Source organism: Heteronotia binoei, chromosome 6 (assembly GCF_032191835.1).
Source record: "Heteronotia binoei isolate CCM8104 ecotype False Entrance Well chromosome 6, APGP_CSIRO_Hbin_v1, whole genome shotgun sequence".
NCBI classification, from domain to species: Eukaryota; Metazoa; Chordata; class Lepidosauria; order Squamata; family Gekkonidae; genus Heteronotia; species Heteronotia binoei.
The window spans coordinates 2,340,038-2,357,448 of record NC_083228.1 but is presented as its reverse complement, the minus strand read 5'-3'; the positions used below and the strand labels follow the sequence as shown (position 1 = coordinate 2,357,448).

General features: G+C 47.1%; 1 protein-coding gene across 1 annotated transcript in view; it reads right to left on the bottom strand.

Annotated features, from left to right (window-relative positions):
* ERCC6 (ERCC excision repair 6, chromatin remodeling factor) overlaps positions 1-17,411 on the bottom strand; it is an 83,022-nt gene that overhangs the window by 23,890 nt on the left and 41,721 nt on the right. Inside the window, exons 8-11 of the mRNA XM_060240994.1 lie at positions 12,528-12,663; positions 6,982-7,152; positions 5,443-5,619; positions 2,953-3,069 (exon numbers count right to left, since the gene is read on the bottom strand). Of these exons, the coding sequence (XP_060096977.1) occupies positions 2,953-3,069; positions 5,443-5,619; positions 6,982-7,152; positions 12,528-12,663 (601 nt within the window). The remainder of the gene's footprint in view (positions 1-2,952; positions 3,070-5,442; positions 5,620-6,981; positions 7,153-12,527; positions 12,664-17,411) is intronic.

Sequence of the window (17,411 nt, the reverse complement as noted above, 5' to 3'; positions counted from 1 at the left end):
AATTTGCAGCAAATGTTGAATTGCTTTGAGGGTGATGCTTTTTTGTTCTGGGTTTGAGCGAAGAGGAGACACCAAGTAACGAACAGGAGGTGCCCTTTTGAATTCTATGGGGTAACCCCATGAAACAATTTCCAACGTCCAAGCATCGACCCTTGAGGCCGCCCACGCCTGCTGGAAGTGTAGTAGACGGCCCCCCACTGGAATAGAATTCCAGTCATGCTTTGTTGGGCTTGGGGCCCTTCTCAAATTTGTCGGACCTATCGGGATGTTTCCTCTGGAATCGTGAATTGGAGAAGCCCTTTTGGAAACTCTGTTTGGACTGTCCCCAGGTTGTTCTTCTGAAGTCCTGTTTTGGTTTGGAGAAGCTGGAGGAGGCACGAAAGGAACCAGACCCGAAGCTTCTCTTATCAGAGCGGCGCAGATACTTGGGCATGGCCTTTTTCTTATCCCGTGTTTCCACCAGGATCTTATCCAGGGTGTCTCCAAATAGCTTTTCTCCCTGGAATGGGTATGCTGACACGATGGACTTTGAGTGCACGTCTGCCGGCCAAGCCCGGAGCCATAACCCCCGCCTTGCTACAGTGCTTGATGCCATTGCTCTAGTGGAGAAAGTGAGGGCATCCAATGAGGCATCCGCTGAAAATTCGGAGGCCCTAAGGAGTCTGCTGGTACCTTCCAGGACCCGTTTATCCACGTCCGGCAGTAGCTGAGTAAGCCGTCTTATCCAGACGATCGCTGCTCTGGAAACTATAGAGGTGGTCGCAGCTGCCTTGATGGCCAGAGCCGTAGCTTCGTGGCTCCTCTTCAAGGCCAAGTCTATCTTTTTGTCCCAGTTGTCTCGCACCGAGCCATGGCCATCCTCAGCTAACAGACTGTAAGGCTGTTAGGCTAACAGACTGTAAGGCTGCGATTGGTGCATCCACCAATGGTACTTGCAGCATATCGTTAGCAAAGGCAGGTAATTCATAGAGCTTCTTGATAGAATTGGGTACCTGTCTGTTGGTACTAGGTTTGGCCCACTCAGATTTCAACTGACGCTCAAAGAACTCAGGGAAGGGAAAAACCTTTTCAGAGGATCTGAATCTGGGGAAAAACTCCGTATTTCCCTTGGGTTTGTTTCTGGGGTTGGCTAGTGGGTGGGGAGACTCCTGCTCCTCGGGTGATGCTTGTAAGTCTAGAGCAGACAGCACCTTGGCTAAAAGAGGTTGGAACTCTTCTGCCTTGAAAAAACCGTGATGAGGGTTCCGGAACTGCAACGTCCTCTATCTCCTCATCAGATAAGAATTCGCCCTCCTCCCGATCTCCCCCATAGGAATCATGAGAGTGGGTCTCAGAAATGGATCTTTCGCTCTCCATCTGGTCACAGAGCAGAGGTTTCTTTGAAGCCCTATGGTGGCTGGAGCTACCTCTGGACCTCTTTGGAGAAGGTGATCTGGAGGGGGAACTGGACCTGGGGGACCTGGGTCTCCTATGGCCAGATGCCCTGACTGCTGCCCCCACCGTCTGCTTTATTGATTCAAGAAACTCAGTAAAAAAGGAGGGCCCCATAAAGGGTACGTTACCCAAGCCCGACTGGGGCTGGCAGGTCTGCGTGGCTTCCAGCGCAGGTTGGATCACATCTGCAACTGAGTCTCCCGCCAGGAGGTTGGCATCGGGACGTTCCTGCGTCTGGAAGCTGCATGGCTGAGGTCTGTCCCCGTTTCGCGCCTTTTTGCGCTCCCCAAGATGGCCGCTGCCAGTGGGGAAGAGCCCTGACGAGGAAGCCTCCTCCGTGGCTGGGGAAGACCAGCGCCGCCTGCGTTCGCCTTTGGGTTTTCTCGCCCCTACAGGGCACGTTGCCGGTAGCCGAGGCAAGCTTAGAAGACATGCCGGCTCCGGAGGCGGGCCTCTCGGTTCCGCGCCAGGCGTCAGGAACCAGGTCGTCGTCCATGAACGCGTCTCTTGACCGACGCGTCATTTTCCCTCTCCTCTGCGGCTTGAATGCTGTGCGCTCGGCCGCGGCTTGAGTTTAAACAGCCGCGCCGCTTCTGAAGCGCTGAAGAAAGTGGGGGGGGGAAAGGAGGCAGAGAAGCTGAGAGGGACTGAAGGACGGATTGAAAGGCAGAAAAAAGATCTGAGGTAGAATATCAGGAGATGAACAACAAGGTAGGAACTGAGGGGAAAGAAAAAGTATCTTTTTTTTTTTAAAGAGATAGGCAAGTAATGAGAAAGGGTAGGAACCTAGCCTAAACGCTGCTACTCCCTGTCGAGGCAGGAAATAAACTGGAAGGAGGGTGGTTCCCACATCCACAGGAAGGGGAAGTTTTTTTAAGATTCCTGCCTCCCTGATTGGACGGTGGGAAACACCCAAGATGTCCTCCGCCTCTTAGGGAGAAGGCCAAGTTCACAAGCCATGACAAATTTCTCTGCAACCAAGACAGAACAAATGCAGCCTGGCACACACAAGGAGGATGACTGGAATTTTCTTATTCTCATTTACAGTCCAATGTAAATGGAGGTCCCTTCCAACTCTATGATTCTACTCAATGCACCTTCATCAGTTAAGAAGATGACCACAGATTTATACCCTGCCCTTCTCTCTGAATCAGAGTTCCAGAGCGGCTTGCAATCTCCTTCCCCCACAACAGACACCCTGTGAGGTGGGTGGGGCTGTCCCCCTTTCAAGGACAACTCCTACGAGAGCTATGGCTGACCCAAGGCCATTCCAGCAGCTGCAAGTGGAGGAGTGGGGAACCAAACCCGGTTTTCCCAGATAAGAGCTCACACACTTAACCACTACACCACTCCTAACTGGCTCTCAGTTAGGAGAAGTAGGTGCAAATGGATGGCTCCTTTATATTTCTGGGAGGAAAAGCTGACTACTGTCTTGGCCCTCACTGCATTCCTTCATAACAAAGCCAAGGTGCTCTGAGAAAAGTATCCAGACAAATGAACCACACAATAGTACATCACCTGTTCATTTTTATCTGGTAGTGAGAGGCTCATTTGGACATCTGACTTCATTCTTCGCAGCAGGTAAGGATTAATGGTATCCCGCAGAACACAAGCGCATTTGTAGGCAGTTTTCACCTTTGGAAGAAGGAGGCAATTTTTATCCCATGCTTCCTCTAAAGCGCTTATGACTGCACGCATGAAGGTTCCTCAGTCTACTCTCACCACAATCCTGTGAGGTAGACCAGGGTGACATAGAACTGGCTTCAGTTGAAGCAATAGATATGTCAAAATAAGAAATAAATGTGTAAGAAAATGTAATGCAATGAGATTTGAAATATACTTCCCTACATAACACTGCACCCCACGCCAACAAAAGAGAAAAATGCTGCTTGTTTCCCTGATGGTTGAGAGAAGCATGGGGCTTCTCTGTTAACTTCCCACAATTAGAAAAGATTCTCTTACACATTTATTTCCTATTTTGACATATTTATTGCTTCAACCTTGTTCCCCCTTAATTAAATCCATATAGCTGTTGACCCTGTACACTTAACTTGTGATTTTGTCTCAAAATACCCTCATCATGTTATATGCTAATTTGCTCTTCAGCCTCTCTTTATAAGTTTGAATGGTTTCCCTCCATTTCATTATATCGGAAGAAGTCTGTGTGCAAATGAAAGCTCATTCCTTGAATGAAACTTTGTTGGCCTTTAAGGTACCTGACTGCACTCTAACTGCATTCTATTGCTTCGGACCAACACAGCTGCCCACCAGAATGGCAGAAGGAGTGCCAATTAACGTGCTTACCTCAGCAAGGAAGAAAAGTCCATGTGCAACAAGCTGAGCAAGAAAGGAGCTTTGCCACCTGTGGGACAGGCGCACAAGAGTTCCTTCTGAGACCATAAACTAATGATGACTTTGCAGCTCAGGAATCATTTGAAGTAACATTAATGTATGCAAGGATCCATTTTCTTCAAGGCAAACAAAGAGCAGGATCGCTGATGTATGCTTTTTGCCATCAAGTTGCAGCCAACTGATGGAGACCCCTCATTCTATTTATTTATTTACGTTATATTTATATCCCGCCCATTCTATACAGACTCAAGGCAACAGAGGTGGTTTGCCACTGCCCGCCTCTGCTTCACCACCACAGACTTCCTTGGCCGTCTCCCATCCAAGAACTAGCCCAGGCCGACCCAGCTGAGTTTCCAAGATCAGCCAAGGGGTTATGTTGTAGAAAAAGAGGTGCCGGAGCTCATTACAACTCATTTGCATATGCCACACACCCCTGACATCACCGGAAGATATATTGAATTATATCAGCTCAGCATCTACCTAAAAATGCTTCTTGAATTACAATTGTCATACTCCCATGGTATGTGGCCATTGTGGCATGATGACAATTTCCATCTGTCTGCTTTATATGTTTTGGTTATTTTCCCTTTTTTTAATGGGGGAAATATTAGAAGGTTTGTCAAATCTTAAGAGTTCAGCAAAATTCTCACAGGGGAGTTGAACAATGGAGCCCAGAAGCAAGTATTTTTTTTTGGGGGGGGAGAATAAGAAAGAAAAGAGCACAATAAAATTTAGAGGTTCTGGAGTTCTGCTCCTGTGAGCTCCTGCCCAAAATGAGGCCTGGATCAGGCTACTCCTGGTGGAGCTTGGAAGTGAAGCAGCATTGACCATGGTTGGTATTGTAGAGGAAGGCAATGGAAAACCAACCTGTCTCTTGCCTTGAGAGCCCCATGGTTCTGGACTCCCTGTGAGTCAGGTGCACACAGTCGTTTATGATCTACAGACACTGTAGGAAGACCTTCCAAAGCTTGCATGCATTGCCCATTCCCGATGAATTCCATTAACCTCTAAAGTAGCTATATATTTCTCCACTTTCTGGAACGCCGACAACACAGGCTGGGGACTGTCAAAGGCCACCAAAGTATCTGGCACACATTTCAAAAACACACAACATGTCTTTAAGATGGCCAACAACTACTGCACTACAGTCGCTGAACACCTAGCATGTTACATGCGAAGGAAAAAGCACCAGGTGTCTAACCCACCCCCCCACATACACACTCATTTTTTTTCTTTGAACAACAGATCCAACAAACTGCTTTGGGAAAGTTCCTGCGCTCCAAGAGTGGTCTCCCTTGTGATGGGGGGGGGGGGGCTGCTGCTGAAGTTCCCCTGCAGTTCTAGGGATGCTGGCCACTGTGTTTAGGGGCCACTAGGATGGCCTCAGCCATTTCTGGGCCTGGCTGTGTGGCTGCCACTGCATTTCTCAGGGTACAAGTATTATATAGGTATTCATATCATGGGTCCTTTCAGCCATTTTGCAGATGATTTAGCCTCCTAGATCCCTTTCCACCTATTGCCTTTCTTGGCTGATGAGTTTCAGCACATACAGGATAGCATACCAGAATACACAAGTCAACCTACTTCCCCACTGAGCTTTCAATGGGACTTGCGCATCACACATTCACGGTGGACAGTGCAACGTGTTAACTTTACCTGAACGGGAGAAGCATTGGCATATCCCCCCATGGTTATTGGAACGGAAAATTGCTCCATGAAGACAGGCAGTGTTCCCAGTTTCCCAGGAAATACAAAGTCAATGAGAGACCAGAGCTCCTTTAAGTTGTTTTGCATCGGTGAGCCAGACAAGATGATTCGATGTGGAGTGCGGAACTACAGAAGGATTTTTTTGTTTTAAAAAAAGATACAAATACAGAAATGTTGCATTTTAACTGTACATCATTGCATGTTTCTCTGAAGTACAGCTGTCTAAGCCCATAACATTAAGCTTCAGTCTATTATTTTCTACAACACAGCTGGCCCTCTCCTTTTCGGGCACGGAAAACATCCTAAACGTGCCATCTCCTTTCTCCCTGCTTACCTCCAACACTCACTCTCCACCTCTCCCCTGCCCTGCCCTGCCCCTTCATTCCTCAATCTGATCTTTGCCCCCTCACCTCAGCCTGCCATTCTGCCCACCCTCCCTTCCTGTGGCTCTGCCCTCTAACCCCTCCTCCTTACCCCTCCCCTCCAGAGCCATCACCTCAGCCACCCTCCCCAAACTTCCTCCTCAGCTGCTCAGATGGGCATGTGGGGGAGAAGAAGCACCTCTTCCCACACTAGCCTGCTTCTGGGGCTGTCGCCTCTGTGGTCTGTGGTCAAAGGGAAAGTCTGGAGGAGGTGACTGAGGTGATGGCTCTGGTGGTGGGTGGGCGGGCCTCCAGCTTGGAAGTCTCTTTTCTGTCCACACACTCCCAATCCACAGATTTAAGTATCCACAGATGGAATCACAGCTGAGAATTAGATATACTGATGGTAATTAAAACAAAAAGCTAACCTGCCCACCTGGCAGCAGTGAGGAGGGGGCTTCTCTTATGTTCTTAAATGGAGGGATGGAACCACCTCCTTTGCTGCTGTCACAGCAGAGCTGCCCACTGAGGCTGGGAAAGACTCCCCCCAACTTTCTCTCCTCTCTGCAGCCCTCTGTGCTATGCAGTTTTTGGCCACAAGGGAGTCCAGTCCCCAGCACTGGCTTTGGAGAGGCAATGGGGGAGGGCTGTAGAGGAAGGTGGGGGGGGGGGTGCAAGGAAGATCCACTATACTGAGCGCCTGGCACTTGAGGCTTGCAGCATCCCACCCATAACAATTGCACAGGGCATCCATGTCACAGCTTCTCTAAACCATTTGATTCCTTCACACCTAAATGGAACGTTTAGCATCAACATCAAACCCCTAATACTTCTGCATGTTTCTTGTAATCTTAGTTATCTCTGTAATGACATGCAAGGTCCAAAATGCATGCAGTAAAACCTCTTCTGTTCCACCCAAAACTGCAGGGAAACGGACCACAAATGAAATGAACTCAAATAAAATTGGCATGTTTATGCCATGAAAATAGGACCCTCTCAAGAACAGAACCTGGAATGTTTCCATGCAGCAAATGGCCCTCCAGGCCCACACCTGACCTTATTATGGTGCAGGAGGCTTCTATTTAAAGCTTCCAAAATGCTCGCTACTTGTTTTCCAGGCTTGTACCTGTTTGCAAGCAACTGTAACTGCAGCATGCGGGTTCCGGATTTTATGCCCCTCATCTAGAATCACGTAGTGCCAGTCATAACCATGGATGTTGTCTTGCAGCAAGCGAATAAACGAATAGGAGGTGATCAAAATACCATTACAGGCTACAATCTCTTGAATCAGCTTCACCTAGAAAGAGAAAGATACAACTGCCGGTTATTAACAGATCACGATGTGGGCTGGAGACAAAGGGTTAAGTCAGAGCCAGAAAGACTCTGAGAGTCAAGTTTTTCTGAAATTTCGTCTATACCAATATGGTAGTACAGAAAAACTTTTTTCAAACAGCCACTAGATAACAATGTCCAATCTTGTTCGGTTGGTGAATATACACCAGGATGACACACATGGATGCCCTTAATATTCTTCCTCATCCAAAATAAATGACAACTAAATATATTTTACAAATACTGGTCCACAGTTTCAAGAACAAACACCCACATTTCTTAATACCATCTAAATACAGAAGTGATGTTTCAGATCAAGGTCTTCTGGCAGTGAGGTCTGATTAGACCAACAGGAAAGGGGGGGGGGGAGGAAATCATCCCACACTGTCTCTTTCTCCCTTCACAATTCAGCCCCCCAACCTCTGTGGCTGTTAATCCACATGAATCCTATGAGACCACAGGAATCAATCGTCTTAAGGTCTGAAAAGGACTGCTGGAAGGGAAAAAACAGAGAATATGTTCTTTTGCAGGTAGGTTGCAGGCAGTGTTCCCTCTACGCTGAGTTAGTGTGAGCTAGCTCACAATTTTTTAGTCCCCAGTGCACACATTTTTGTCTTAGCTGAGGAAAAATGACCCCAGAGCAAAATAATTTATGCAGTAGCTCTCAACTTTAATGCCAGTAGCTCATGAAGCAGAATTTTTGCTCCCATGACTCCACAGCTTAGAGGGAATATTGGTTGCAGGATACCAGATATTAACAGAAAGTGCAATGCAAAACTCCCACAGAGTCTGGCACAATCTGGTGCACAAATGTCACATGTACTGCCCCCCCCCCGGCACTCCCACATTCAATGTCCCAATTCTTCCTTTGTTTGCCTTATGCTTCCTCCACACAATGCTGTCCTTAGGTAGCAGTCTTAATTTTAGCTTTGCCTCTGAAATAAGCACAAGAGTTTCTAGAACTTGTCAACTTAAAACTTGAAATATTCTTCTGTAGATTTTCCACAAAATTCTGCATTAGAAACATTTGATATTACTGAATTCTGCAGTATTTTGGGTTTCCGGGGACTGGAACCTATTTCTCCATGATCCATGTGTATTATTTTTTTTAAAAAAATCTTCTTAAAATGAGAGAATTCTACTGTTTAAGTAATTAATACACACTGTTGCTTACAAACCTGGTTGGAAAATGTCTCTACTTTTAAAAACCTGGCTGTAAAAACAGGAGTGTTCTTGCTCCTATCAGCAACATCTGCAATTTTAGGAAACGAGCCTACATGGAAGAAGTGACAATCTTTCCAGGAGAGCAATGCACATATTTTCTGAGTACAGATTTTACTGTCTTTATTCTGAGCAAAGTCTATTGAAAAAATAATATAGGCATCTCTACTCAAACACTTAAGACAAATCATCTCAGGCGATTTCAAATTAAAAGCTTGTAAAATATGTAACCTCTCCCAGATTTTGCAATTAATAGGGTACGTCTGCAATTAGCCTGACTTACAGAAGGCGGCTACAATGTTGTCATTAAAAGATGTTTTGCGAAAGCGCTGCTGTTATTATGGGGGGCTCAGGAGACCAATCCCTCCTAGAGGGCAAACAGTGGAGTGGTAGAAAACAACAGCCATAAATCACACTGTCAAGCCAGCGGAGAGAACAGGAGTAGGAGCCAGGCAGCCACATGAAGGCCATTCTCCGTACACACAGTGCAGCGGATCCCTACTCAGGATTTACTGAACCTGTAATTAATTAAAATTTCCTTCAAGCCAAATCTTTATTAAACAAGGATTTGTGCTGACAATGAAGGAAAAACACAGAGACGCAACAGAGGTTTTTTAACAATGCACATTCATCACCGACCACTTCCCTGGTTCAGGGTAAGGTAAGGTAAGGTCCGCTAACAAGTATCAAATGCTGCAAGGGGAAGGGGGTTTGCAGGTGTCAGAGGGGCCTTAGTGCACCCCAAAGGCTACCCAGGATTTAGAAACATGTTCCCGCATCAGTGGACCTTATAAAAGCATTCACCAGCTGTCCAGCTGCTCTTCAGTTTATGTCTGACTCTCTCTCTTCCAGGAACTAACTTTTGCACTTCTTCTCCCTCCCAGAACCACAGGCCTAAGTTTCTAGTTTTTTACTTTATTGTTTTCTTTCCCTTAACTGCACCCTGCTTTGTATGCAGGAAAAAGAAAAAAGTACGGCACTGAGGCAGGACCACAAAGGAGCTAGGGTCTGGATTGGAACAGAAGAAAAGTCAGCGAAGCAGAGGTACATTAGAAACAGCATTAGGTACCGTGGCAAAAATTCATCAAAAAGGGGAGCCAGAGTGGGGTAGTGGTTTGGGCTCTAATTTGGAGTACTGGGTTCAATTCCACACTCCTCCACACGAACCTCAGCTGGGTGATCTTGGGTCAGTCACAGTTCTTTCAGAGCCCTCTCAGCCTAAAAAATAAGTCTAGCTTGCACTCTAGTGGTGCATAATGCTAAAAGAGCTAGAACTTCAGGATGTCAGACAATCTTAGGATCTCCTGGCTTTTCTACACACAATGCTATATGATAATTATTACCAAAAAGGGGGAAATGCTCCACGAGTTAAGGGTGGTGATGATAAAAAATGTGTCAAGCTAGAGGCATCAAACTTACCACACACCTCCCGGGGATGCCCCTCCACCTGCCCTCCAAGTTCAGTGAGGAGTGGCTGCGAGGGGTCCAAGTACTGTCCCAAGGGAATGACCTCCTAGAGGGTGGCCTGCTTGGGAGTTCTGCCACAGCACCCTCTGCATGGCCTTTTGGCTTGGAGGGGGCTCCAGCCCCCCGCTGAGACAAAGGGGGCCTCCTCTTCCCCCTGCTGGAGGCAAGAGACTTGGGTGTGCCCTTTACAGGTGCCTGCGGAGAATGCAGGATGATACGTGGTGGGGGTTCATGCCTCATTGCAGCATCTGGGGGTTGCACACTTGGCACTCTGCCACACCAAGGTCACTGGGGAGGGTGTGAAAATGCTCCCAAAGTGTGGCCTGGAAATGGAGATCGAGAGACTTAGTGTGGTGCTGGGCTGGGAGGACTGACGGAGGGGTGGACTCGAGGCAGGAGCAGTCCCAAGCAGCTGGGATGCGAATTAGGGATACCATCCCCTAATTCACCCTCTCAGATTCCTCCTCCACAAACAGTTTTAGCAACTGCTCTGGTTTGGGCACTGCTAATATCTCCTCTGTCTCCAAGTTGCCCCAAGTCACACATCAGGGGAAAGAGGCACTGCTTCTGAAACCCCTGGTGACATATCAGTACAGGCGGGCATTGGTGGGCTGGCAAGATGTGCTTGTTCCACAGGGATGGGGCCTGTGGAATGGGGAGGTGGACGTCTCCCCCCTGCGATGAGCACCCCTGTGAGCTCTGTCCCCCATTCTCACCCTCCTGGCACAGCAGGGTGTTGACAATTAGGCAGCAGGGTGGGTCCCTCTGCCTGGCTGTAGCAGAGGGATGGGTGAGCCCACCAGACACTGCCCCAGCCGAAGACGGGTGTGCAAAACTCCCACTGCGGGGGACTTCCTTCCTCTCTGCCTGACTGCCTGCTGCCAAACAAAAACAGCTGAGTTTGAGCTGGGGATCTATATGCATTCTGCTGTCATAGAGTAAAATAGGAGCTCTCTTGTTGGCAGTCAGAGCTGCCTAACAAGCTTTGGAAGTGTTTCCAGAGCTGCAGAAGTCCATCCCGCCCCCTGTTGCTTTGATAATTAATTCACCTGCACCAGCCTGTCTGGCTCATGAACTGAGGTCACAAACCGCACGAACCTATGTGGAATAAATTGGCAGTTCGTGGGAAACACGATCTCACAAACTATGAACCAGGCATTGTTCAAGATGAAACTAGGTTTGTGCCCATCCCTATGCAGTGCTTCTGAACAAGTTCCTGGTAAATGGGGAGACCAGGTTAACTGAACATCATGAAACTATGAATGTGATGTTTCCTCCTGCTTCAGTCACATATACCAACCCATCATGCAACACAAGGTGATAAGGCCTCCCCATTCAGTCACACAAGGGGTCACAGCCTGGACCACTCACAGTCCCTCAACTCAACTTCCAAAGGGTTACCGAGGTCATAAAAGGGGCGGAAGGAAGCCCTGCGCGTGTCACCCCAAGATTCTGAAGGAAGAAGGAGCAGCTATAAAAACCACACCTGACTTCAAAAAATTTAAGTCATTTTTTTTTTTAAAGCGTACCTTATCACGATATTGATTATTCACAATCTGCTTAATCTGGTACAATTATGCTTCATGCCAGCTGAGTATTACAATGAACTAAATATTTAAAGGGATATTTTGATGTACTGTGAAAAACAGTTTCACTCTGGTAACAGCTAAACATCTTTCATTTTGAAAAATTATCTCAGTGGAATGTTTGTATGATTTAGACTTTACATTGCAGAAGGAACCAGGTTGATACAATCACTGAATGAGACAACTGTATTGGCTAAATAGCAATTGAGAAAGAGCTCAGTGTCTTTGGAGGGGAAAAGAGGCTAATTTAAATGGGATTTCATTGGTAGAGTGCTTATCAGTCTCACCTGACACCTGCCTCACCATCCTATGGTGCCAAAAGATTTCTCTTTATCCAAGCTTTGAACCGAGGTCTCTGGAGAGGGGCCATATTAATTCACCAATAAAAAATAAATACAGAATGTGTGGACAAGGACTTCTTCCCTCTCCTCCCATCCCCACCTGAGCCTCCAAGACCCCAAAGTACTGATGCTGGACTCCTATGGACAAAGATCTATGGGTGGTTTTTTGTTTTTTTGGGGGGGAGCTGCTTTGAGGCTGGCTGGCACTGTTATTGTTCCAATGAGATTTTAATGGTGCTGAATGTCAGTGACTCCCTCCCTGAAGAAACAAAAAAAAATGTTAAAAGTACTACAATGATAAAGCAGACACTGCTGTCCAATAGAAGGCTGAAGTTTTGGAGAAAAAGCAATTCTGTGACATCAGCTAGAGACAAAGTACTGTCTAATACTGACGAAGTGGAAGAACTGGTTTTTACACCTCACCCAAAGGAGTCTCAAAGCAGCTCACAATTGCCTTCCTTTCCTCTCCCCACAACAGGCACACTGTGAGTTAGGTGGGGCTAAGGGAGTTCTGAGAGAAACTGTGACTGACCTAAGGTCACCCAGCAGCTGCATGTGGAGGAGGAACGGGGGATCAAACCTGGCTCCACAGATTAGAGTCTACCACTCTTACCCACGACACCACACCGGCTCCCTACACTGGTGACAAAACTCTCATAAAAGCTGCACTTAATAAAACATTCTATAAAAGCACAAAGCTGTGAAGGTCTGGATGTGTCAGGTACCTTTTTGTTGGTATAAGAGCCTGTCTCATGCAGAATTGCCACTCGGAACGGAGGCCACCAAGTATGGAACTCTTTCACCCACTGATGCATCACAGTGGCTGGACACACAATCAGTGTTGGGCCCAGGCCTCTGAACCTGTAATAAGCAGATGGCCAGGTAAAATCACCAGGAAAGCATGAAGAACTTGTCACTTGCACAAGGAGAAGAGTGGCCCCTTGCCTTGCCAAACCACCTTCTGCCCAAGGAGTCTGCGACAACCTCCACGGCTCCCCTGCTCTACACTTCACCTACACAGCTGCCCTGAGAGATGGGAGAGGGAGAACGATCGGCCTGAGGCCACTGGGAGAGGGCACACCTGAACCCAGGACTCCTTTGTCCTAGTCCAGCAACATCCAATGTGGTGTCTGTGGGTACACTATGGCACCCATCAACACCTTTCCTGGTACCTAGCAAATGTTTTAGGATGTGGGTGGGACCAGGTGGGGCTTTTGCCCAGCAGGGCTTTCACAAGCTGCAACCACAGCACAAGGGTCTTCACTGAGTGACTCACACTATATGTAAGAAAGCATATTTGAACAAGTCAGTTTTAAAAGCCTGAAGAGCTGCCCTTAGAGTTCTATATGACTTCATTCCCTGACACTGAATGGCTGGCTCTGGCTCTGCCTCCAATGGCAGCCATTCAGTGGTTGTGCCCACCGCTTTGTGCCAGAATGCCAAAGATGCCCACAGACTCAAAAAGGTTGGGGGCATCTCTCCTAGTCCAGCCATGACACTAAGTGGGCCAAGAAGCTGATGACAATGCACACAGGCTAACAATCTACACAAACCCTAAGAGATCGATTAGGCTGACTGCTAGGGGTTTCCTGAGAATTCGCAGTGAGTCTGCTAGCATCTGAACCCAGCATTCAAGCTACTATTCAGACATTTGCCTATGCACCTACCCATTAATCTTCAACTCACAGTCAGTGCCTACACTAACTAGTGGTAGCAGTGCCATGTTCTTATTTAGGATTTTTTTTAAATGGGGGGGAAGAGAAGGGGGATATGACAATTAATTTGCATGATGTACACAGGCTGCAGAATAAGGGGTACTCTGGTGCAGCTTTTGAGGGAGAAGAGAGCACAGTGTGCAGAGGAGGTGAACTTCAGGATTATGATCCAAGGTGAAGGGTAGTTGCCACCTTCTCTCCACATGGAGTTGAGCATCACTGATGCAACTTGGTAAAGAAAAGTAGTAGTAGATGATGATGATTTTGGATTTATATCCCGCCCTCCACTCCGAATCTCAGAGTGGCTCACAATCTCTTTTATCTTCCTCCCCCACAACAGACACCCTGTGAGGTGGGTGGGGTTGAGAGTGCTCTTACAGCAGCTGCCCTTTCAAGGACAAATCCTGCCAGAGCTATGGCTGACCCAAGGCCAGCAGCTGCAAGGGGAGGAGTGGGGAATCAAACCCGGTTCTCCCAGATAAGAGTCCGCGCACTTAACCACTACACCAAACTGGCTCTTAGAGCCCAAAGCAATTCAGAAAACAGTAACCGGCAAACATAAGCAGGAAACACTCAAGTGTTCACAGAGGTGATTCATATTTGTAACATTTCATGAACACCTGAAGCTGCCTTGCACTGAATTAGACCCTCAGCTGGTCGAGGTCACTGTCATCCACCTGGCCTATCATGAACTATCGAGGGCCTCAGATGAAGGTCCTTCACATCACTTTCATCCTGATCCTTTGAACAGGAGCTGCTGGGGATTTTCTACATGCAAAAGAGATGCTCTGCTGCTGAGTCCCTTCTATAACCACTGTTTACAGAAGTTCCACACTCCATTCATGTTCATGTACCAGTCTCTCAGGGCTATCCACACCTTCGGCCACTCCTGGGAAAGCATCCTCTCACTCATCTGCACTTCTGTCTAACAACAGCTCCACCTTTGGCTAGCAGGGCTAATCTGCTTACCACTTTCTTTTCAAAATACTGAGCAACTGGCATGTTCATAGTCAGAGATGGGCACAAACTGAACCATGAACCAAAACCTGTGATGAATCAGGCTGGTTCATGAAGCAGGGGATCTGGAGAGAAGTCCCCCCTCCCCCGTCCTCTATGAGGTTCGTGCAGGTGCCAAAGGCACTTAAACAACTTTGGAGCTTACTTCTGGTTCCAGCGGTCCAACTAGACATGAGCTCCAAAGGCATTTAAGTGCTGTCAGAGTCCACCAACGGCCCACAGTCCAACCCGAGTGAGCTCCAAAGACATTTTATGCCTCCAGAGCTTACTTGCAGGTTGGGCCGCCCGATTGGAAGTGAGCTCCGAAGGCAATGAAATGCCTTCAGAACCCACCTTTGGATCGGGTTGGCCCAACCGAGTTTGAGGAGTGAGCCCTGAAGGCCTTTATAGCCCATTTACAGGTGGGCGTGGCCTGTGCATGAAGCCCTAGAAAGGCCTTGGAGCTCAGTCGGTTGGCCCGACCTGACCCGGAGGTGGGCTCCAAAGGCATTTAAATGCCTTCAGAGCTCACTTCCTGCCCACAAACTGGTTTGTGTAATGTAAATTTGTGGTTTGTGGAAACCCCTGAACCACAAACCTCCACTTTTTCAGTTTGTGCCCATCCTGTTCATAAACATTCCGGAACTCCTCAGCTAGCAAGGTCTCATTTCTGAAACTGTAGAATTTACAGCTACAGTCTTCAAAGAATGCACTGTTCTTTTTGCTATCTTTTCCTGGCAACAAAACCGGCAACATTTTCTAACAACTGGTAAGTTGTGCTGTTTAATGTGACACCACATTCATCTCTCCATTGCCCCAGTAAGTACCCCACGAGTTTTCACATAAAGCTGAACAGATTAACTAGGGCTCTCCCACATAAAGATGACTAAAGATCCAGGATGAGGAAGAAAGGGGGACCACCCTGCTTTGCTCTGCATCTTGGGGATTAGTCAGCTTTGAGCAGGACAAGATGTTCCATGGGGGGGGGGGGGGGGGACCTCTTATTCAAGAATGATTCGCTTCTCAGGTTAATACATCAGTTACTTTTTAAAACACACACACTGAATTATATCTCCCTTGATGCCACACTAGTAATAAGATCTGGGCTATAATCCAAAGCACCTTGCTTTTTCATTATGGATCACAGGACGTGAACAGTGGAGGCGACTGACCTACTCTGCTGTTTAAAGACTAGTAGCAGTTGTGTGGCTTTTTTTTTTTTTTAAAGAAGGGGTGATGCTACCAAGGAAGCAAAGATCTGATTTTCACCTCCAGCATCAAAAATGATTTTGTTTCCTTAGTCTCAAAGCAAGGAGAAAGGTGTGTGATTAACACCCCCCCAATAACACAGTTATGTTGCAGAGCCAGAGTCAAAACTTCCTCTGTCAGATAATCTTATTGATCTCTAAAGCGCTCCTGGATTCAAATCTAGCTCTTCTACAGCAGACCAGTCTGGCTCCCCTCCTCAAACCATCACTTAGGTTGTAATCTGTCCATTATTGCAAGAATGACATTTCATGAGGTGTGACCTCACTTATCAAAACTGCTTAGATCTGGAGCACCACCATTTCTTTCTAAAGCAACACTAATGCCTGGAATCTCTAGTCTTAAAGCTGGGCTTCTGAAACAAGCCTGGGAGAATGGGCTCCTACTCCAAAGGCACAACAGCTCTTATTGGTCTCAGAAAGTGTAATAATTTTTTTAAAAAGGAAGCAGGGATGCACATGTCTCTTCATGCTTAGCTAAGAGGCCTCAGGTTGTCACCATGAACCAAATGTGGCATGGCTATATGTGTATTTCAATTAGAAGAAGCTGTACTTTTCACAACACCTGTGGCCACACATGGCAAGTCTTGGAAATGAATCCTCAACAAAAATAAAATGGCAATGTGAAGTCATAGGAAGCAAAAGGAGGTAACCAATCACGACACTCACAGTCTGCTCTGTGACTTGTTCTATAAGTGCCCGTGCCAACTTCCAAAAACTAGACCATTGCATTTGGGGAGCAGCTCTCCAACTTCATCCTAGTCACCTACTCCTCACATGGAGGTGGGGTCACAAGAGAGAAGATGGATGCCTGAATCTTGAGCTCTCCCCAACCTCTCCCTAGATCTTGGTTTTACAACCCAACCCAACTGATTTTATGGGCAAAAGCTACAAGGATAAAGGGAAGGAGATGACATACAAACATTTGGTTTATTAGGTTTAGGTTTATTGGATTGCGGAGGGCAGGCGTGTCAGAAGGCACGGAGCAGTCAGAACAAGGAGTCCCCCTAAAGTAGACCTTATGAAAATGGAGGACAGAATTCTACTTAAAATCGGCTCCTTACAACATAGGAAATCCTGCAGAGCAAAACCAGCGCCAAACACATTCTCAGGGCCTCAGCATCATATAGGGAAGTTGGGTAACACATGCGAGTCCACATCCTGCAATCCGGAGGAGGGTGGGCATCTCCCTCCTGTTTCTTGCAATGGCCAGGTATGATGCCAGCAGCAAACAGGCCCTGCATCTGGCACAGGGCAATGATGAGCATCTCCAACCAGAACCAAGAAGGCCTGAGTTCAAATCCTCCCTCCTCCCTGCAGGTCAGTGGCATAACTTTGGGCATCATTTCACATAACTGCTGTGAGGATAAAATGGGTGGGAACGGGAGAACCATGTTCCCTTAAAAGAAGAACATAACAAAATTTGATAAATAATAGAGAAGTGGATATTTTCTCTAAATTCTAAAGCCATAGCAGGCACACCCTAGGGCAAGAGCACCACATTAAGGATACAGGACACAAAAAGGAACTTTGCCTGCCTATTTCTCTTGAAATGAATGGGAGACACAGTACAGATGCACTTTCCAGTAACTCCCATTAAGTCCAGTAGTTTTACATGGGAAACCTTCCAATT